The sequence below is a fragment of the Fringilla coelebs genome, assembly GCF_963513975.1.
Source record: "Fringilla coelebs genome assembly, chromosome: 1".
Taxonomy (NCBI): Eukaryota; Metazoa; Chordata; class Aves; order Passeriformes; family Fringillidae; genus Fringilla; species Fringilla coelebs.
Window position 1 is genome coordinate 115351232 of NC_140028.1, and position 23850 is coordinate 115375081.

Below are 23850 nucleotides of genomic sequence, written 5' to 3' on the forward strand. Positions count from 1 at the left end.
TCCAAACACAGCTATGAAAGTCACTCTTTCAATAGCACCCAGCAGCAAGTGGGGAAACCTGGAAGCAATCTAATAGAAAAATGATATATAACCCCTCACGCATATGCCCGGCATGGAAAGGTGCCTAGATTAATGCAGTTTCTGTTTGGGATGGTGTGTAAGACAAAGACTGCACCTATAACAGTAAATTAAACATGCCAGCACTGTCTGCTGGCACTAAGGCCAGCTGGCTCAGAACAGCCTGTCCATACTCCCTCATCTTTCTAAGTATACAACTGTTTGGCAGGAATTTCCTTCAGTCTTCCTTCTCCCAAGGCACACTCAGAATTTATTCAGGAGAAGACTGGTGGATGATGTGCAAAGGCTTGCCAGATGGTTCCAATAAGTCAGTAGCATTAATAACAGTCCAAAGATGCATTCAGGAGTTGATCATTTTGTCCATATAAACCCAGGTTACAAGTCCAGAGGGCCCATCTTCCCCTTGTAACAAGAAGGGTAAGAAGATGAACAAATAGACAAACAGAGGTAACTAAAGTGAACAAACCATGAAACACCACAAGGGATGGACATTTTGTTACCAAAAATATGAAATAGCTAGTTTTCCTAGTACTTAGGAATAAAGAACAGAAGCTATCAGAGCAAGAAAGATGCTCTCAGCTTCAAGTACTCAAAATATTTTTGTTTTTCTAAATCCTATTGCTATTTTAGGTAATTACCATTACAAGGAGTACTTTTCCCAAATTCTTGCTACTTATAACCCAGTTAAGTCCACATGAATACACTCAGTTTTCTCCCTTATTTTCAGCATTTATTGTCAACAAGATTACATGGTTAATATAGTCTCTTTTAGCTTCTGTGGTATGAAAAAGCCACTGCTACATCACATGCTCTATTACTGGCATTTTTAATGATGAACAGGTTCACTAACCACAAGGTGTAAATAAAGTTTTTGCTTAAACATATGACTATTTACAACATGAATGTTTATACAAGAACAAACTAGCTGCAGAGGTGCTCTTGTTAAATTTGTCCTCTGGATTGGTTGCTTAAAATTGGATAACAATTTAAAAGCTATTTTCAAAAGGGTTTTCAGCAATATTTACTTCTTACACAAGGAATCATGTGGCTGTTTAGGAAGGAAAGCATCTCTTTTGAACACTACTTGGATCATCATCAGCAGGACATCCCTCTCCTACTGTTACCCTTACCTAAAACAGTGTTAAAGTTTCTCCGCCTGCTCTTTAATTCCTAAACTGTAATTAAATTATAAAATTCCAATGGTAATAATAAAATTACTGGAGCAAACCACTCGAAGTCAGAAGCATTAACTCTTAAGGCTTCAATTTAAGAGAAGCAAAGCTTCACAGTATGGAATGGACCAAATTGCCCACAAATGAAATTAAAATGGTTTATAAAGTTAATGGACTGCAAGGAACAACTAGGGTTTTTTTAACATATATATATTTGATCAAATTGAATCAAGAAAACAAAACCCACCAAGATGATGCAAAAACTGTATTCCAGACTGATCAATATACTTAGGCTTAATGCAAAAATCTTCAAAAAGTCTCTTTGAGATTTGAGGTTAGGTTTTGGTTTGGGGTTCTTTTTTAAAACAAAAAGTTCTGAAACAGAAGAAACATTGTTTAAAAAAACACATGCTCATAAAGTTTTAAATTCTATTCCTAAACTTCGCAAACTTGAAATTTCAACACCAAATTACATGTATGTGATATTGACCCATATGCTCTTATTTGACAGACTTCCAGATTATTTGTCAAGGAAAACAATCATCATATAATTTTTTTTAATGTGGTCTACATGGTGAATTAATGTCTCCCAACTTTTTTGCTATACATCCCTCAGATAAATTCTTCTTGGGTGAAAGATGCTTCTATTTTCCATTTCAGGAAAGCCACTTCTGCTTCTCAAGAGTCATCTTCTGAAACTTAGTAAATTTGAAACTTAGTGCATGTGACATGTGCAACGAGCCAGCACAGGTCCAGACTTTTTATTAGTGTATTCAATGCTCCTTCTTTATGTAACCTACACAGTGCTCAGTGTGTCACCAGCAAGGCCTTTTTTTGAGGGTTGAATACCACTGTAAGGCAATTAATGCTTAAGTGTATAATTTATTCCTTTTTTTTTTTTGTTGATCTATTTAGTTACTGCTTTTCAAAGAAAATAAAAGAACCAAAATGTTTACTGCTCTGGCATAAAATAATATTTTGAGTAATAAGTGTGGGATTTTTTTAAACTATTCACTACCGTTCTGGCATGCCAGGGAGAGAATGCTACTGCAGACAGGGATCCTCCTTCATGCAGAGCAGGAGCCACACCACTGCTAATAACAGAGGCTTGGCAACTCTGCAGGATGGCTCTGAGCTTAAGTGCTGATCGATCTCTTCCTGTATTTGGGGTTGGATGTGTCTGAGTATGTGAAACAGGTTATAAGTTTAGGACGGATTTCAGATGCATCTATTTAGAAAGTCTTAAGGTGCTGGCTGGCTCTTGGTTTTCATTCAAAAGGACATGGAATAAATCCAAAGGAGTCCAGTAACTTTCAAGTGTGTAAAAAAACCCAACTAAATTGTTCAGTGTAAAGAAGAGTTCTTCAAGACTGTATATACACTTCAGTAACACAAGCAAGTGGAAGCACTTAACAGTATTAAACTTCGCTGTTATTAAAAGACAACAGTCAGCCAATTTCATTTATAAGAAGTCTAAATATAAAACAGTGCAATCCAGGTGATAAAAGTAGTTGCATGCTGCTCAAATGAAGTGGTTCTGTAAAATTTTCAATCAAAGATTTAATTAGTGAATTTAAATGTCAGGCCAAAAATTAACTCATTTCAAAAAGGGCAAAAGTTGTGTACATCCCTTCCATGGCTTCTCTTAAGTTCAACCTTTAGTTTCAATCAGTTATCTGCAAACACAAGCCATATTCTAATCCAAAAAGAAACACTGCACCTGGTTTTTTAAGGTATAACAAAAGCAAAATTCGCAATGAACATGTTTATATATTACATAGAGGTAAACTCACAGAATGTGAACCAACCACCACACATTGTCTGTTTTTAAACTGCATCTCACCTTCATTGCTTCAGCCCACAAAAAGGATAGAAACTGAAACTCAGGTTCTATTACTGACCAGCTTCAAAAAACGCTGAACTATTTACGCTTTTCAACAAGAAAAAGGAAACAAGTGACCCAACCCCAAAAACAACAAACAAGTTACAATTTAATTATCACAGAATTCCAGAAACAGCAGAGGATGACAGAGGATGACATCTGAAAAAAGCCCAGCTTTACCTTCTTTGTACTTATATTTCACTTGCCTAAGATCTTCCTAAATTTTCTCTTCTCTACAGAATTTCATTTTATAGACGCTATACAGCAGATGTCATGATGCTGTACAACATAAGTTTATCTTGCCTCCGAAAATATCTTTTGGGTTAAAGTAGATTTCCTGACCAACAAAATCATTGAAACCAATAAAAGAAGAGGTGAAGAAGTTAGCTACAATTATTTGATATTTCCCCAACACACTAAGTTTTTGGACTTTCTGGAGTTTTTTTTCTTCAGAAAGAACTAAGGAATAAAGAAGCAAAATGGACACCTAGCTGAAGGCTTCCCTATGTATTAACTTTCACTGGTCAAGAAAAACACATAATTTAAGACTATTTTTAGCTGAAATGGTCAAAAAGTTGAAAGAACATTCAGAAACAAGGTTTACATTGATTCAGTTTAAACATCGATAGACTTAAAATAACCCTAAGACAGAAATGAAAGAATTAAAATCCAGACACATTTTAATTAAAATCAGTTTAAAACTAATTCAACCAATTCATCAACTTTTGCAGCCTGGATATTTAGAAAAAGTTGATGATTCCAGTCACTGTGTCAGGGGTATGAAAGAACACACAGCAGAAGCTGGAAGAGCGTAAGGCTTGCAAGCCAACTGTTTTGCTAAAGGGTGAGTGAAATGGTGGGCAAAATTAATCTGCAAACTCAGTGGAAATTTTAGGACTGAATGGTATTTACTCTTGAAAAACAGACATTAAAACATGGTGTCTCCACATATAAGCAGCAAATGTATCTTTTTCTATTTAATGGACAAGCATTTTTTGTTTCATTTTGGTTTTATTTTTTGTTTTAAAACTTGCTTCCAACAAATTCAGCAAAGTAAGATTGAAGAGCAGTAACAGCAACTCTTATGCAATTGAGTCTTCACCCCATTACTTATCACACTCACTGCTATTTCCAATTCCATTTTGTGTCAATCGATACACAGCCAGAAAGAATGCCTATTTTGTAGCCTTTGCAATTGCTACAATATAAATGCTGAAGTTACTTACCTATATCTTTGATAATCATCTGATTAAACATTTTATTGTTCAGAAAACAATTGTCTTTCTGCCAGATATTTTTCCTCTTTTCATATTTGCATTAAGCAAGCTCTAATCAGTTTGGTACTTTGCACAATGTGTAGCATTCACCACACTTCTTCAACACATCCATTCATCCCAGGAAAAAACCCTTTCATGTATATTTTTCTTAATAACTCAGTGTAAATGGCTACTAAAATCTGACATTATCAGATTGTCATTATCAGATTGCCCCTTATGATAAGAAAAATGAAAGCATATCCTGAAGTAAATTAATAACCCAGCTAGACAGCTTCTGTAGTTGGACAGTCTCACATCACTGTGCTGCTTACTAATCATGTCCGCGTGTTTTCTCTTTGAAACATTCTTCTGTTGCTGAGCTATAATAAACAAACCATGTATGGGTGATTATGCCACTGCACTAACAATTATGAGTTGGCCCTTTTCCATTTTGCTTGTTAAAATCTGCATTAGTCATGTGGAAAGCTACTAAGCCATACAGACTCTAAAAATGCTACAGGAACGTATGGAAGTGTTTAGGACTGAAAACAAGCCATTTAAGCACTTATGTTTCTTAGCCACAGGACTATAATGCATATGAAATAACAGAATTAACAAACAAGTGGTCTCTTGTCAGTTAAGTAATAAACTGTCCTCCTACAAAGTAATAATATGCAAACTTCTTAGCCATGAATTTATGAATTGTCATAAAAAAATCACTTGACATAAATCACCAAGGCGAGTTTATTTTTGCTTCTTAAAGTCTTGAAAGTAACAATTCTATCATTTTACTGTGCTTTGTGCGAATTTTTGGCATATTTATAATATAGTCTGTCTAGTAGAGTTACATCAGTTATCAATTTAGTCCAGAAATTGCATCAAATTAACATCCTAAATAACTAAAAAAAACCCCAAACAAACAGAACCCACCTACTTCACTGGAATATTAGCAACAAACAAATTGCTAAACATAGGTTGGAAGTTTTCATGTGAATTAGGAACAAGTCACTTTGACAGTGCAGGAAAGAACAGCAATGCAAGTAGAAAGAGATCCACAGCTGTATCAAAATTAACTAAAAGTTCTCAAGGCTAAGAAACTCCTGCAGCCAATAATTTTCAAACAGCACAGGATGAAAAAACAATCCTCTCAAGGGGTAGCAGGTGGAATGAAGTGCATGCATTCTACTTAAGTAGAAATCTTTTGAAATTCACAGTAAAACCCTAATCTTGAAGACCCCAGGATGAAGGGGTTATGTAAATTGAATAAAGTCAGTACCAGTTTTTGGGACAGCCCCATTGCTTTCTGGGATATAGAACTGCATTGTTGCATACAGCTGATCATCTCCCTTAAAAAGACATGAAGCTATCAGGAGTACCAAAAAATCCAACCTTCTAATTTATAGTAATATTTGCACGTTTCTGCACTGTTTCTTTGGGTGCTGAGCTGCTTGCAATTCCCCAAGCCCAGAGGGAAAAAAATCAAAGCTGCCTTTAAAACCACCATGAGATACGTGGAGCACAGGATAACCCTTAGAAATCTCAAGTCCTGGTACAGACTGTAAATGCCTCAGGTGCTCCAGTTAGGTCAGGTCACAGTGCATAAGCAGTCACATCTATGGTAACAGTACAACTGCTACAAGCAACCAGCCACAGAGAAGAATTAGGATGTGTTGACAAGAGGAACTCAAGTTTAAAGTATTTCCCTTCAGCCCACACGTAAGGGGAGGAGGAACCCACTCCTTGTAAGTTCTGTAAATACTCAGCATGCCTTAACTACAGCGTCCATTAGTGGTATTTCTACATAGCGATGACCTCATTCTTTAGCACAGTGAATAAACATGAGAGGAAAAAAAAATAAAGTATTTTGGTTGTGTATTTATCAGCATTTGGGCTCATTTAAATACTACTTGAATAACAATTATCTTTCTCAGCTGAGCACAGCATCAGGTTGGCAGACTGTGCTTCACTTCTTCTCAAAGTGACAATTAACCTTGATATCATTCTGCAAAGTGCTCTGTACTGGCAGCAGAATAAAATTATCATTATCATATAAATCATAAAGATTCTACTGAAACTGAGATAGCTGTCATCCCTCAGCTATTTGTATTCAGTAAGGAGCAAGCAGGTTGTTGTAGAACATCTTCAGAACGCGTCATCCTACAGCCACCACATCGTGGGCTTTTGAGGCCGCATTTGTAGCTACCTAAAAATGCCAGCCCCACATGTATGCCAAAAGAGTCATGGTTAATATACATTATTAATTAAATATCACTTAGGAAGGTTTGTGATGCAGAAGGCCATTACACTTGAATCATGAATTTAAATCTGATTTACACCACAGTAATTCCAGACACAAATGAGATTTTTGAGTTGATTATGTGATGCCTATCAGCAAGACAGTATTACATAGCAATGATACTCATACAATACCTGACCTTATTCTTCCAAGTCTGCAGCTTACAAACAACAACAAAAAAAGAGTAGGAACAAAAAAAACTCCCCAAATTAACTTTGTTAATGTTGGATCAAAATTCAAAATAGACTTCTTGCACTGATACTTAATCACTGTGTTCATAGATTGTTGAGGAATGTACTCAGACAGCTAGAATTGTTGTGTCCACAACAGCCCATTGAAATCCCATACTAATAAATACATCTTCCCTCCTAGGCAGCCTGGACATGCTGGGAAGGAAGAAGATTGAGTTGTCTTCTCTAAAAATTTCCCACCTTCAAACATGTAATGACAAGCGACTGTGAAAATGTTTACAGCCATTTTTGATATGACACTTCATTTTTGTAATGTGCACACTGTGTGTCAAAGTGTTTTACTGTTCTTGCTGCTACCAACAGGACATTGCTGTGAATGAGACATGGCAGTGAAGCAGCCCTCTTTTAGAAATAGTTTTATTGACTGACAGGTCTTATTTTATGTGTAACAGAACACAAATAAACAAACAGCCAATTATGAGGAAGGGCACCTTGCGTGTTGCGTGTTCAATCCCAACTACAGCCAAGTATTTTCTCTGAGCCAAACTGCAGCAGATCTCATACAATACCTCAGGAAAGGGAGACAAAGAACCTGCTCTTTGTACTCGAGGCACAAAGTGACTCCAGGGATTGTTCTTGGCAGGCAATGTGGCAGATTGTATGCAGGAGATACAAGAAGCCACACTCTGTTTCTGACCCAGCCAGCAGTCTGAGTTCTCTGAGAGGTGCAGCGCCAAGAACTGCACTCCCATGAAGTATTTTGAACGAGCAAACCCAAGTGTGTCCCATGATCCCTGCTGCAGAAAAAGGACCACGCTCCAGTGTAACATGGAGCAAGGCTAACTTTTCTCCTGTAATCAAAAGCCAGACACTTACAAGAAAGGTTCAGTCATGAATGCCCTGCTTTTCAAGCTATCCAACAAAATCTGAATAATGGGAAGGTCCATTTTCACACTACAGTCCTTCCCAAAATTCCTGTGGAACGCTCAAGCCCAGTTAACTCCAGCCAACAGTTTAACCCAGAACACCTAATGAATCCCATCCATGGTTACTTCATGCTGCAGCAAAACCTGGCACTGCGTTTACTGCAGTGATTCTGAAACCAATATTCCTACAAATCCACCCTGGCTGCAAGCCCCAAACTTAGAAGGTTTTTTTAAATCCCTGGTTTGCAACCCTAAACGCCACAGCTATGAGCTTAGCAATCAATTATTTATATCAACAAATCTGAAACTGCATACTAGGCAGACATCTAATTTTTCAGTCTTAAACTTCTCTGAAAATTAAATGCATTACATTCCATCTATCTTCTCTGTAAGGGTTCTAACATGCCTAATTTTGTAGGCAATACATATATTTATCCCATTTAGGCTACCTAAGATAGCAAATAATGAGACTGTACAGAATTTTAAAATTCTCTGGGTTCCACTATGGTAAAATGACTATACAGTTGACACCATATAGTTATCCTAAGCATACTTTATTATCTTTAAAAAATATTTATCTATTTATCTCAGAAGCAAAAAATTCTAAATACTGCTTTCTTATGTGTAAACAGACTAATAATAAACCAGTGTAACAACATACTTAAAAATAAAAGCCACTTTAGAATTAAAAAAATTTAAAGTGTCAAATCCAGTTTGTTACCATAGGTTTTGTACATTACCCATAGAATTATGATATATGCAGAAGATACTGCACTGCTGGCATAGAAATAATAGAATTTCCTTTGACAATTTTAAAATTATAATAAAAAGGATAAAAATCGCTATTAGATTTATGATGTGAGTATTCAGTGGTGCTTACTGTCAGTACCTCCTAAATGAAAGTAAAATCAAACATCAGCTAATCTGGCAGAAATAAAAAGCCCTCCTACCCCAAAAACCAATGTGCACTAAAAATGAGGCAATCATTTTGAAAGAATGGAATTATTCACTATTTCTCCCCTGCATAATAACATTGTTCTCTGATAAAGAAATTTTACTATGAAGTCACTGCTGAATTTTATACAAAAAGACTGCCTACAGCAAGATAATCTAGAATAAATACCTTTAATAGCTTTAAAATTCTTAGAGGCTATACTAAACTCCAAATTCCATAAAAGTTACGGTAAGACATAAATAATTAAAATCCCAATACAACAATAACACCCAAATCAGAAAAAACCTTTAGAAATTTAAGATTTAAGTTGTCAGCTGTGTCATTACTCTAAGAGTAATTGCTGTAACCGTGTACAGCTTATTCTTCAAATGTAACTCAATCTACTAAACTGAACACAAACCCTTGTATTTTAGTCTTACTTACAGAATCACCATCTTGGCCTCCACAACATTTACAACATTAAAAGGCTACAAGTGTCAGGAAAGCATATTATCACTCACCTATAGCCTTCTCTAGGCACAGTATGCATCTCCAGTTAACAAAGGCTACATAAATATGCCTTTTGTGCCAAGCAGACAGTAAATTATGTATTTGACTATACATTTCTTCCTAAAGAAGCCCAGAATGTTAACATTAATCAGAGGAAACTTCAGATTCTGGCATAAATTTGACTATCGCATAAAAGGTAATATTTAAAATACATAATGCCTTACCACACAAACACGAGCTGCCATATGTGAAGCACTGCTAAGCATGGTTTCTATTAAGCCAATACACAGTAACTGGCTTCTTTCCAAGCAACATGGAAGTATTTAAAAACCCTGTTTAATCCAATTCCACAGCCTTGAAACAAAAATAAATTAAAGTGTTGCAAGAACTGTTAAAATGAAAAATTAAAGGCATGTAAATAAGTGAAAAAAAAAATTGCCAGAGAAAATGAAAACAAAGATTATTTCAAGTAGATATCTTAATTGTAATTAGTAACATTTGGCATGTTTATATGATTCAAAGCTGCAGCCAATTAGATACCCCAAAAAGCTTGTAACAAAGCTGCAAATGTGTAAGTACAGCATAAATAAGTTTTATTGCTCATCAAGAAAACAGCATCCAGATCAATTTCATAGTTTGTTTCCAAAGTATTGCAAAGCATGCTCTGTTACTAGTTCATTATTTAGTCCTAAACTGCAGCTTTTCTGCCAGGAGATTTCAGAAAACAATTTCAATAAATTCAATCTATTAATTGTTAATCTGCACATTTTCCATATATACCAAGAGCAAAAGAAAAATTACAGCATTGCCTTAGACTGTCACAACTATGCAAAAAAACTCAAACCAAAATCAGCAACAACAAAAAGCCAAAACAAACAAACAAACAATATCCCCCCAAAATAAAGTGCACTAAAAGTTAATAGCTGTTAAAAAGCTGTACAATTGTGGTATTGGAACTGAGAAAGACTGGTTGTTCTTTTTTTAAATAGATTTCCAAGGGGAGGAGATTTAAATATTACAGGGAAAAGCAGAATTAAAATTCTGCTCAAATGTGGTTTACTGAAGACAACAGTGTTAGGCAGTTCCGAGATTGTGCCATTTACTGAAGGAAACAAATACTACATTATGCTGTCAGTCCCAACCAACAGACAAAATATCTTCCATTTCCCTCATTTATTCAATAATGAGTAAATTACTAAAGGGTAATGAGCTGCTAATAAAAGCATGTTTTTTACATGATTATCATGAAATGGCAGTGCCCGCTTGTTCAGTGCAGTAGTACCTAATACTATCAGACTTTCAAATAATTCTCCTCTATCAAATTTCTGTAAAGAAATTGACCCTTACATAGTTTTCATACCAGAAATTAGTTTAAATTGGGGGGGGGGGGGGAGGGGAAGAAAAACCCCACAAAAATATATATATAATATAATATATATATATATATAATATAATATAATAATATATATTATATATATATATATATATAATATAATATATATATAATATAATATATCAAATCTACACATTCAGGTATTTCTTTGCAAAGTCTTCAAAGTCTCAGTCAAGGTGGTTTTGCTTCCCTTGCTGGCAAGCAAGGACTATTTATTTAATGAACTTATTTTAGGGGTTGGGGGGAAGGGTTTTTTTTTGCGTGTGTGTTTTATGAGGGCTTTATTGAGAAGATTACAAAAACATGCATATAAAATAACAGTTTTATAATAAAATCAAATTCTGGCTCATAGGAAAAGCAAAAAACAAACAAAAAAAATCTCCCACCTAAAACAACACCTTTGTTTAGCTATTTAGGAGATGGCAAAAGAAATGCCTATGAAAGGTGCTCTGAAAAATTCTGGAGCTGAAAGCATTGGGGACTGCTCTTGTACACCGTAGGAGACTGACTTACAAAGACCAGCTGTAACTCAATATGAAACTGCTGGAAAAGAATTTCTCTGTTCAGAATTCCCCACACTAAAAGCATCAAAGTCTTTCGTTTTACCCTTGTTACAGTTCTTCACACCACCTTCCCCAACTTACAATTTAAACCAGAGATTTAGTTATCTTCTACATGAAGCACATTGCAAATATCAAGGAACCCTCCCACATCCATCACAGGCTGCTTTTTGAGCATTTTTCTGCCCTTTCCTGCTTCAAGGAATGAGTGATCTTCCTGACCCTTCCTTACACCCCAGTCTCATTTTCCTGCTTCAGCTGTGCCATTGGATGTGCTCCGGCATCTCCCTGACCTTCCAGATCTGCACTCACACGGTGCTTGCTGAAGTACTCTTATTCTTCTCTAACACTAGTTTCTCTTTTCTTCTCCTCCTGGGAGAGAAGTTGTCATCATTCAAAAACTGGGAGAACTGGCAGAAATCATGTGGAGGTATTGTTAAGCTGGGAGGTATTAATGGGTGTTGTCAGACAGTTCCTTACATCGTCATTGCTGAGTGAAGTTGCCAGACCTGGCAGGCAGCCAGTGGCAGGTTCCCTTTACTGCCTTTCTTTCTTTTATTTCCTCTCCTGCCCTCATGAAAGTTGCTAGCATTTCAAGCCACCAATGGCCACAACATATCCTGAAGCTTTTGAGCGTTGCACGTAACCAATCCTAAAAATCACCCCACAACCGCAAGCAATAATGCAACCAAGCAGATATTGAAAACTTAGTTTATTCAATGACAAAAAAAAAAAAGTTCAGTGCCCTCTAATAATTTCTCATATCAAGCACAGATTTTCAAAGATATCAGATCACTAAAAAACCAGCTATATTTTTGATGGCCTTCCAAGCACACTGCATCTTGACACATGGAAGACCCATGAAAAGAAACATCTGTGTTATTTTTAAAAAACAGATGCTTTATAAACAATATGACATTGAAAGGTCACTTTTACAGTGAAAATAAACAGATATTTTTTAAGAAATGTTTTAATATAGTTACATACTTCAGAGCTTAAAGCATGAACTATGGTTCTGCACTGTCTAAAAGAAAATAGCTAAAGGAATGAAAAGTTTACATATTAAAAAGTAACCTCACACTTCTCATCCAAGGTCCTTCAAGGTACCAAGGTAATACAATCTAAAAACCTCACCAGTTAAAAAACCCAGCAGTCTAATTCAAGTGATAAAATACAGTATGATTGCTATTATTAACAATAGTGGGATTGTTAACTTGCATATCTTTGGGACATGTTTCTTGCTGCTTTTGAAGCAGAAAGGGACTCAAAAATAAAATATAAAGCAGTTGCAGTGAGTACTGAAATTTTTCACCCATCCTTAGCCTCCGTTGTTGATACATCATGGATTCAAAACCAACAGGATCCTATAGCCTAGTATAAATTACTTCCATGCTTACCTTTTTGACTAAGTTTTGCTGTTTGCTGTAAATTCTAAAGAGACCAGGCGAAGGTATATATAATGTTCTGTGTCACATGCTCTCACGAAGATGACTAGCAGCAGATCAAAGTAAGTCTATACAGGCAGACAGTAAACTCCATGAGTAACACTATGGGAAGGGAGCCTGAATTCAGGCTGGAAATGTTTGCAAAGAAAAACGTCCAGAGAAAGCATCTCTTACTCCACTTTTTCATCCTGCTCGCACATTAGCATCACACGAGCCACAGCCGTGTACCTGTGGCAACAGACTGATGCCTTCCTAAGTCAAACAATCAAAATCACTGAGCACAATTGCAGGGTAGATACCAGCTGTACCTGCTGCTCCAGGTCCCTCCACTTCTCTCCCTCTGCATTTTAGAGCAAGGCTGACCATCTCCTCTCTCCCAGTCCTTCCCTGATATTGTGCTCCGTTTTGTTTTCTGCTCTTGACACTTTCACTGTCCTTTTAGCTTTAAAGTAGCACTAGGTAGGAGTTTAAACATGGCCCCAAGGACAATAACTCAAACTGCTGGAATTCACATAATCCCACAGAGTTGTGAAGATGCCAGCCTCAACATTTCAGCAAAAGAGTCAAAGCAGTATTAAACAGAAATGTTGGACTTTATACAGTCACTAATAATACAAGAGACATCCATGAGGCACACTGATCTCTCTCCCTAAGTCAAACTGAAAATTTTGCCATTCCACTTGGCTCTTTCTCAACATCATCCCAAAGAAAACTGTTTTAAGCATTATCAGGGTGATTAGTTTTCAAAAGCAAAATACTAGAATCACATTTGCTGGCTGCTTATCAATTTTGCAGACAGTATAAAAAGCAAGGAATTAACGTAATGATTCCAAACAAATGGAAGAGATGAGACTACACACAGGATTTTAAACTGACTGTTTTGGAATGACAGTCATTCTGCCCACTAAGCTGCACACTCCTTAACAGTATATTTCTGAGCCCCAAGCATCACCTATATTGCTAGAGGGTAAAAGAAATGAAATGTAAAGAGCATAACAGGAATTGCAGTAAACACACAGAAAAGGGAATGATGAAAAGTACACCAGAGAACGCCAAAAGAAAACATGAAGGGGAAGATAGGTAATATCGGTGACTTAACAGGAAAATTTTGAGCAGTTGCTCCAAGTGGCGTCTACAGAGAGCTGCTATTCACTTCATGCTGGCTCTCCTTGTTTCCAGCTGCTAAGTCCACACTGAAAGAAGCTAAAAATACATGAAATACTTTCCAAACATTATTTTCCCATGGAAGCAATTGGTATAAGTTGTCACAGAGATGTTGTCCTCTTGCCAGTGAGAAGGGAAATACTATACAAGAAGTTGTATTCTATGAAATCATTTGTCTCATGCACAATGCAGCTGAAAATACGGGGAAGCTTGGAAAGGCATTACTTTAGCTACACGTATTTCCAATTGTTTCCCTCTTTCAGTAAGGCAATATAGGAAAATGACACTTAAATATGAGGATCTTATCACCTGTGAGAAAAGCTATACTCTGCGCTACTCAGGAGCATAATATGTGTACCATTTCTAGCAATCAAGCTTTGATATTTCAATGAGAGGAAAAAAAAAGACAGGAGTGGCAAATGTCTGCAATTTAGGTATACTATCTCCTGACAAACTGAAATTTCACAATGCTGCAGATTTAAAACAAACATGGTACCACTTTGAATTCAGGACTGTCCTTGCCAGTAAATTCAGCTCAATACAAAAGTAAAATAGGGGAATGGATGGGACAACACATCCTGAAAACCATCCAGTTCTTTCTGTTAAATGTGAAGTATAACAGGCTTTTTTATGACATGCCTTCCTCCAAAAATAGCAATGATTACACAGCTCACCTCCCACACCCCCCTCCCCAGCTTGGCTTTTTTACACTTAGAACATTATACGTTGTTCTCAGTCCTGAGGAAGGAGCCAAAGTTTGTGGAGCCAAGAGGACTCACTCCGTTCCCCAGTATGCAAACTACAGAAGAGGAAGTAGGGAGGCAGGCGACTCTAATTTCTTAGAGTATTAAATCTTCTTTTAAATCCGAAGTGACAGATTTTTTAGGAACTCCGAAACCCACAGCTTTCCACAGTTTTGGAAAGACGCTGCAAGTCCCAGCAGTGATAATCCGCCAATTCCAAGGCGCATTTGTGAGCAAGACTTTTTTTGTCTTCCAAACAAACACAAAGATGATACAGTCTATTCTCTTCACAGGGATGAGGCAGGGGAAATGTTAAGATCACAGCTGCTGCAGCAGTGGAAGCTGCAGCTGCCTTGGAGCGTGCAGTGACTGTGTAGCCTGCCATGCGATGGAGGGATGCTACTGCGCTACAGACACTGTTCCATTTGGGGCTTTTTTCATGAATGGAAGAAACCTGAAGCTTTGGCCTGCTGTAGTTAATGAAAGGTCTTGCAAATTGTTTTGCAATACCCCACTTAAGTCCCAATTCAGCTCAACAGCTTTTCTATCAGAACTTCCTAAGTAGCTATTTAAGATAGCTGTATTCTTGAAAAATACTTTCTTCACACCGCCTATGACATTTAGTTTTCAGAATTATTACATTCCTATTGCCCAGTCATTAATTATTTTATATATGAAGGAGTACATACAGTGAAAGTAAGATGGAATCACAACCACTTCAAGCAACCTACATCTGGAATGAACTTTTACCTTTATGAACTACGGTTAGGCTTTTTAATAGAAAAAGCTAACATGTCTTTTAACAATGACCTAAATTGCACTAAAACTAGGAAAGGATCTATCAGTACTTTAAGATATACTGTACAATAGCTCAGCTTTCCTCTTTATTCTAAAGAATCATGCCTGGCTGATGTATTTATTTTGTAAGGTTTAACTATACCAGAAAACAGATGAAGTTCAAATGAAAACACTGCTTAGACTATGTCAACAAAGCATAAACTAAATGAAGTGATTCTGCCTTGACTATAAAAACATATTTGCTAATATTAAAGTTACTAATGGTTATCTATCAATCTATCACAACATGAAGTAATTCTGCATCTTAAGAACTGTGTTAAAGCAGCAGCCACATGACATTAGATGTGATTTTGCAAAACAGCATCATGGAGTGCACTTTATTGCTGTTTTATCATTAGTGTAAATAATTCAACAAACCCATGAAACCTCCAGATTACTTGTTTTTTTTTTTTTGTAAATTGCAAGTCACTAAAGGGCTTTCCACTCAGACAGTCAATGCTTACTTTACACGTGCTAGCAAAAAAAAAATCAAATATAATAGTATCTTGTATACTGAAACAACTGCTTTGTTATAAAGAGAAGGCTTCAGAAAACCAGAAAAAAATGACACTACTGTAAAAACCTGTAAGCCTTTTACTCAGTTCAAAGACTTAACCATTCTTCTACAACAGACTGAAGTTTCATATTCATCTCAGCAAATCAATCCACTAATAGGCATCAGTCATCAACACCGAAGTAAAATCTGCCACATGAAACAGCTTTGATGTGATTGAAGACTCACACACAGTCATAAGCATGACAGAACAGCTTAGCTATTAAAATGTTTTATCCAGCAAAAAACTGTTCATCCTAATTGACTGAAATACTCTTTGAATGCTATTATTGCAGGGCTACTTCACTAAGCAGCGCCTTGGTACATAGCCACTTGACTTATATCTTGAGATCCAGCACAACCGCATCAAATCTTGTTAGAGTATTTTCTTACACGTACTTTTGTCAAGAGACCAAAACAATAAAGCTGACTGTCATTTTTACTACCAGTTGCTTAGTTAATTTGATACTGAAACATACTGGGATTCATTATAAACGCTGCATGCAATCAGCCATTTCTATCAATCTTTCTTTTTAGTGCAGTAACAGAATGAAACCTACTAACCACATCAGTTGAAATGGTTTGGCAGGACTGGGTGGAAGCTCTTATTCTGCACTGAGCCCAACCCATCACCATGAGAGGTGCAGTAGCAGGGACTTCTTTAAACAGCAATGTGCAGCCCTGGCCCAGCTCCAGCACTGACCATATGTCACAAGCTGACAGATAAGAAGCCCGAGACAGCCATCTGAAAACAACTGTACACAGCCCCAGCCACCAGACAGTGAGGGTTTCAAGGTCTACCTCATCAGTCATTTCGAAGACAATTTTAAACATACCAGAAGGAAATATACTTGACAAAAAAAAAAAAAAAAACCCATAACCTGCCCCCTACCCCTCAAACCAAACCAAATCAAACCACAACAAAATGAAATACCCAAACCAAACAAGCACACAGTCATTATCAGAAAGTCTATATGATGCTATACTCTAACTCAGGAAGTGTCCATTGAATAACACAATTGATTGCCACAAACACAGTCAGAAAATTACTAACAGTTTGTCCCTATAACATTCTTCTTTCTCCATTATATTCACAAGTTGCAAAGAAAGGAACCAAATATACCAAGCAACTGCCACCAAGATTACCTTTTACAGAATCAAACAAAATACTACTGATTTAATAACTGAAATGAATTTGATATTTGTCCTGTATCTATTAATGCATCACAGAGTTCATCCATTTATGCCACTACTTCGGTTACCAGAAAGTATGTCATATCAATTCTTTATATATAGGCAACATGTTATCTATCAGCTCTTATTCCAAAATTACAAAATGATCAGCACAAAGGAATAACTAAAATTTACTTCAGTCCCCTATGCAATTTTCACAGGTCCGTACATTTCATTTCCATATTCCAAATTAATAAAATCCAGGTGAACTTACCTACAGTTCGGAGGAGGGTCTAATGTAATTTCTGCAAGTTCTTTCTGAATTCTTAAAAGAAAAAAAAGATACTATCAGGACTTCTTTTTCATTCTGCTTCTTTCAACCTTATGAACATTTTTACATCAATCAATAGTAACAAAATATAATTCTTAGAATTTCTGATTGAAAGCTAATCTATAATGTTTCATGACACTGTGCAAGAACGTGCTGTATAAAAACCAAATATTTTCTGAAAAATGAACATCCAATATGGAACAAATGCCATGAGCAGCCACCTAGAAAATCACACTTTTTCCATAGGTCAGGAATCTCAGTTCCTTGGCTCACTTACACAGTTACTAAATATCTCATATACCCTCTTTCTCTATTTTCCCTCCAACTAGATGTCTTGCAGTTCTTGCCCTCCAGAATATTTAGCTTCTTAATAATGTGTATTGTACTGGCAGGGCAAAACCCTCCAACTCAAAGGAAAATTGCCCACAATAAGCTCACCCAGGACTTCACAGCCTCCTACATACACTGGGGGGCTGATATCAGCTTCTCCCAAAGGGAAGTGCTCCAGCTCCCTGGTCAGCCTGGGGACCTGCTGCTGGATTTGTTCTGATACCTGCCTTCTTTTTACTGAGGGGACAAATGCTATCCCAGATACAGTCTAATGAGAGCTGAGTAAAGGCAGATAAATCTCTTTCATTTGTCTACAGACCATGCTTCTGTTAATACCTCCCAGGAGGCAGCCAGCCTTTGTCGCCGCCTCACACTGAGCCTGCTGTCTGCCAAGGCCCCCACATCCTTCTGAGCAGAGATGATCCCCAGAGTGTATCTGAGCAAGGGGTAACTCCCCCTCCCATCCATGGTGTTCATTTGTCCTTGTTGAATTTCATGAGTTCTCTGTCAACCCTCTCCTGCAGCCTGGCCTGATCCCTCTGAGCCACAGCCTTGCCCCGGTGTGTACAAACCGCTTGTCATCTGAAAACTTCTCCGTGCACTCTGCCATGTCCTCCAGGTCACCAATAAAGACATTACAGGCATCCTGCCAGAGTTCTTCCTCCAGGGAGAGCAACTTCGCTGCTAAGGATTTCTGGATATTCCCAGGCTGACGCTTCCCAGCCAAGTCCTTGAATAGCTGATCTCTGCCACAGCTGGCAATGGGGGCTCTTTTCCCTTACACCAGCATCTGCATGAGAGCCAGCATCTTGACCTCTGAAGAAATTTAAGTATGCAGAATACGATACAGAGCTCCCAAAGGAACTCATAGGAGCTTAGAGTTCCCAAAGACTTGCCAGATTATGATGCCATAAACAGGACTGCAAATGCCACCTTCCCTATAAACTATATCCAAGGCTTTTTTCATAGCCTACTTCAGTGCAAAAACATAAAGATGTAGAAGGAGGAAGGAAAAGAAAAACAATTCAATGTTCAGCAGTTTCTTCTTGCCTTCTCCTTCACAAGATTTCATGCACAGAGCAGATTGCTATTTCTATTATTCCCTAGACTAAAAAAGAAATAGTAACAAAATAATACCACTCAAATTCCTAAGATAGGTGCTCAGGCCACAAGCCAAAGGTTCAGGCCTGACCTACACATATCTTGCTAAAAAGGACTGCTACCCATTTTGCATATAAATACAGGTAAAGAAAATGGCTTATCAAAATAAGCATTGAGGTATATTGACATATATAAGGTTAAAAAGAGCAGTTTAATTCTTTATATAATGCTACAATCCAAACACAATCTTGCATGTTAAGGAGTCTCACAGCCATTATCAAAATTCCCCTTATGCCACTATGAATTGATTTTTTTGCCTCTAATGAATAAATGGACCAACAGTAGTAGAAGAACTGGCCTGAACCAGGAACTCAAGCCTTTATCATTCACATTCTGAAATAATTAGGACGTACGTGGGCAAGATTTGTAGGAAGAGGTAATAATCATTTATTAAGACCTGATGACAGCCTTGAAAAGATAAAAATACTCTTCAGGATGCTTAGATTTTCTTTAACTTCTATGCATAAAAATACAGGCAAAGTAAATGGCTTACCAAAATAAGCATTCAGGTATATTGGCATATATACCATAAAATGCCCCTGCATGTACCAAATGCTCGCACCCAACTTGGTGCCATCTGAAAACTTTAGAGTGCATTTTGCCATATCCTACAGGTCACCCATAAAGACATGACAGGCATCCTGCCAGAGTTTTAACTCCAGGGAGAGCAACTTTGTTGTTAAGGATTTCTGGACATTCCCAAGCTGATGCTTCCAAGTCAAGTCCTTGAATAGCTGATCCAGCTGGGTGTATACACCCTACATAAGCTGGTGTATACCCTGCATACACACAAACACACAAAGTTATTCCTACAGGGGGGAAACAATTTGATCTTCACTTGCTTTTTCTACTCATTGAGATGTTTGTGCCTCCAGCATACAGAATTCCTTCAATAAACACCATAACTTTCTTATAAAAATACAGGCACAGTCTGCTTAATCAAGTCATCCCATTTTTTAATTAGTGAATTTTAAGCACAACAAAAATGCTGTTTTAAAAGTTAGCCCATTTTAAATAATCCTAAAAAAATCACAACTTTTAGAAGGGAGATATTATAACTGTGGGAATGCTTAAAATATTTCTTCTGTATATTACAAAATTCTGCCATGATTTTAAAATTTATACTACCACAAATTCAAACTACAGAAAACCTATCCTGCATGGAAACTTCAATTTTGTGGTTTATAAGTTGTTTTGCTTTCTCAGCCTTTTTTGAAGTTACAGAATGATGGCATTGCACTTGTTTTTGGAGTCAGAGATCATTCCTTTGTTTTACATATAGTAGTAAAAAATTTTAATATTTCACGGCATTAGAGTGAGTATGAGGCACGTCAAGAATGGATTGACAACAACTTCAGTGCTAGATCAAAAACTTTACATTCTTGCTGCTAAATCCTAATCCGTGCTCCTTACATTCTGAAAACAAAACAGACTCTCACTTTCTCCATCTGTTTTAGGGCAACCCAAAACTTCTAATGCCAAGAGCACTAAAATGGCTCTTTATCAAGCTATTCTATGATTGAGCAGACACAGACAAAACACCTTTCTGCTTCAAGACGTAAAAATTGATCAGATGGTACTGTCTATTAATGTTAAAAATGTTCATCATTGCTCTTGCAAACATTAAGACAAAGATGTTTAATTCATTATTATTTATATACAAACAAGATAAACATATTAGTACAATACTGTCCACCAGTTGCTCCTCAGCAAGCTGTCCATGCTTATGCTCCTGCTCTGTGGTGTCCCAAACTAAAATTAATTTATACACCTTACATTTCTTTTGTTGCAACCTTAATTTACCTTGCATTCACGCTGAGAGCTCATTCATAAACAGTTTCTGTAGAACAGCTGACACGTAGCTTGTTCACATGTCACAGCATTCAAAGCTACAATTAAATCATCGGACAGCATCCCAGAGAGCCTTGCACTGATAGAGACCTCCAGTGTGCAAGCTGCCCTTTGTCTGCACGTGCTCTGGCACTCGCCCCTATCCCCACTGAGCTGCCCTCAGAATCTGCCATAGGAGAGGATGTGCCTCGATTCCTTCGCTGACCACAGAGGATTCACTGCGAGAATACGCGGCCTCTGGCAACAAAACGTTTTTTTTCAGGGTTCTTTCTGGCATCTGTTTCTTTGGATTTTCTGCCTCAATAACAGTTATGTTTAGAAATGTCAGAGAGGAAAAACCCTCTAAATTAAAATCATTACATATATCCAGTTTAAATTTAAACTAATGACATTATGGTTTATTACGTATTGGACAATGGGGACGATGGCAGGGGGTGAGGCCCTTGCTGGTTATCAAAGCCCTGGGCTGCACACATAAGACATTTAATTTGCAGTGTCAGATCTGATACTTTGTTTGGTCTTAGAGAAGTCATCTGACTCTTCTCTCTCATATATATACACACACGCATATTAAAAAAAATAAATTCCCTCCATTTAACTAACAGAAAAGAACAAACACAGTTGCCTTCCAGTAATGGTGCAAAGGTTAATCTACTCGTAAATTCAGAAGCATGAAAGTACATTGTGTATTTCAAATATTATTAATTCTCACAGACACATATTTACTACTGTACCAAGCCTAAAGGGACTGAGTTGTTTCCTTCATGAAACAATTCTCTAAAGCTAACATTTCCCAACATTATTAATAGGAAAATAAATGAAATAAAGGACTAGATGGCAATAAACTCTTTCTACCACATCTGCTTTTCTAAACTACATGTCTCTCTACCCATAAAAGCCAGATGAATCAATACCCTATATCGAAGAATATACTATTTAGAACATACTTAAAAATGTAGTCACTGGTATGTATTTCAATACCAAATAAATTGGGACTGAGCAGGAAATTGATCTAAAGATGGTTAGGTTCATACTGTAGGAAAAGAAATATTTTCACCTACTTATTAAAAGATGGATAAATGACGAGGATATTTCTTGTAAGAAAAAGCACTCTATATTTTGCCGTGATATTCAACATGCGAAATATCATTTCCAGATTCTGTGAAAAACCTCACAGGAAAAAAAAAGGGGATGGGAGGGGAGAAGGCAGGAAATGCTCAGTTTTGTTGAATTTCGAACCAATTTAATCTATCACTTATTTGCTCCTCCTTAAGGCTGCAACTTCTTTGAATAATGAAAAGATTACAGCTGAAGTTGCACAGTTCACAATTCCTTGTAGGCACAGATATATATTAAAAAAATTCAGGATTGGACATAAAGCTTTACAGATTTTCAACCAGCAACTTCAGGAGCCAAGCAAAACAATACATTTATTTGTTGAGCTACTATGTCAGCCAAGAATGGTTACACTTCTCTCAATCCAAAGGTCATGCTAAGATTTGCTACTTAAGAGGTAACAAGATGCCTGCTGTTTTCAAGGACAGCAATTCAATTCCATGTCTGAACTGTAATTGTGATATGCAGCGAGTTTCTCAATCTTGACATGTTGGGTAAGAAAGGTTGCTATTTAAGGTGATGCCCTCTGGGTGAGGAAAATTGAAGGACCGGTACACTGCACGACATATGCTGCAAGCTATTACACCTGTATAGCAGCCAGTCCTGAAGTATTAACAGAGAAGGACACCATGTGATGGCATTCTGCCTTCTTGATGCCATCCACAGCGATGCTAACAGAAGAACCTCCATATCTCCATACCAAAAATCTTACTCAAATAGAAATATGAGTGGTTTCACATAGCCTCTGTAATCAGATCACTTTGGAAAGCAGTTTAGCTGCATGAACAGTACATTCATACATAAGACAGGAAGCAGTTTACAATTACACAAGCAAAAGTCAGCACACTGCTAAATCTTGATTATTATAAATAATTTAATAAATAATTATAAAATTTCATGCTACTGAAAATTCTTTAAATCTTACTGAATCCATAAACACACAAATGGAAAGCAAAACAGGAGTCTTCCAAATAGAGATGCACAAACCTTCCTCCATATAAAGTAGGTATCATAATGCAATCTGAAAAAACTGTGGCTAGAATTCTGTGTGCACAAAACAGCTTTCCAAGCGAGAAAATCTGATTTCCAAACTCAGGTGAGAATCAAGCCTGTAGTCTGTGACTTTAGCTCCAGTGAACTTGCTGGTGTTTGAAACTTTTAACAGGAATTAAGGAAAGCCACAACTGTGCTACACTCTGTTGTATGAGTGTTTTTACTGATTGTTTAGCAGAGTTGACTCCTTTCACCATAATGAAGGTACCAGAGTAAGGCCTTATTAAAGCTGCACTATTTCTCATTCGTAGTGAACTAAAATAACAATATTACTATGAAGATCTTTTATACAGACTGTTTTTGGAATACTTATTACATATTGAGGACTTGAAGACATTTTTCTTTGCTTTATGCTACTCCCCTCCTTTTTAGCCTCTATTTTAATTTCTGATTTAGCTTTCTTGAGACATAACTGATTTTAATTAAAAAGCACAGAAACAAAACCTGCAATATGAAAACCTGGCCAGATTGGAGAAGGTGTAATCCCAATTCTAACAAAATGACAAACTACTGAATATTCAAAAACAAAAAAAAAAAGGAAAAAAATTATATAAATAAAAACTCCCATTACTACAGCAACTGTTTCTGTAATCCTTCCAGAAAGTGCTGCAACAACCAGCACTCCTAAATTACATTTCTCTTCAAAAATACTGTACACATATCTACACAACTATTGTAAGTCATGTCAGCTTTTAGAATGTATAATCAATATTACTACACATGTGAAACTAGCTTTAGAGTCTAACTGGCAAATGTACTGAAGTCAGCAACTGATGGCATAATTAGTTTCAGCAGAACCATAAGCAGATATGATTAAACTTTAAAAGGTTTAAGTAATTTTATCGCTGTAAAATGCTTGTTGATAAAAGCTCTAAGCTTTGAAGATACAAAGCTA

At 36.8% G+C, this 23850-nt stretch overlaps 1 protein-coding gene across 1 annotated transcript in view; it reads right to left on the reverse strand.

Annotated features, from left to right (window-relative positions):
- LOC311157311 (ubiquitin-conjugating enzyme E2 E2) overlaps positions 1-23850 on the reverse strand; it is a 200208-nt gene that overhangs the window by 169702 nt on the left and 6656 nt on the right. The window contains exon 3 of the mRNA XM_084211944.1: positions 17388-17438. Coding sequence (XP_084068070.1) covers positions 17388-17438 — 51 coding nt within the window. The remainder of the gene's footprint in view (positions 1-17387; positions 17439-23850) is intronic.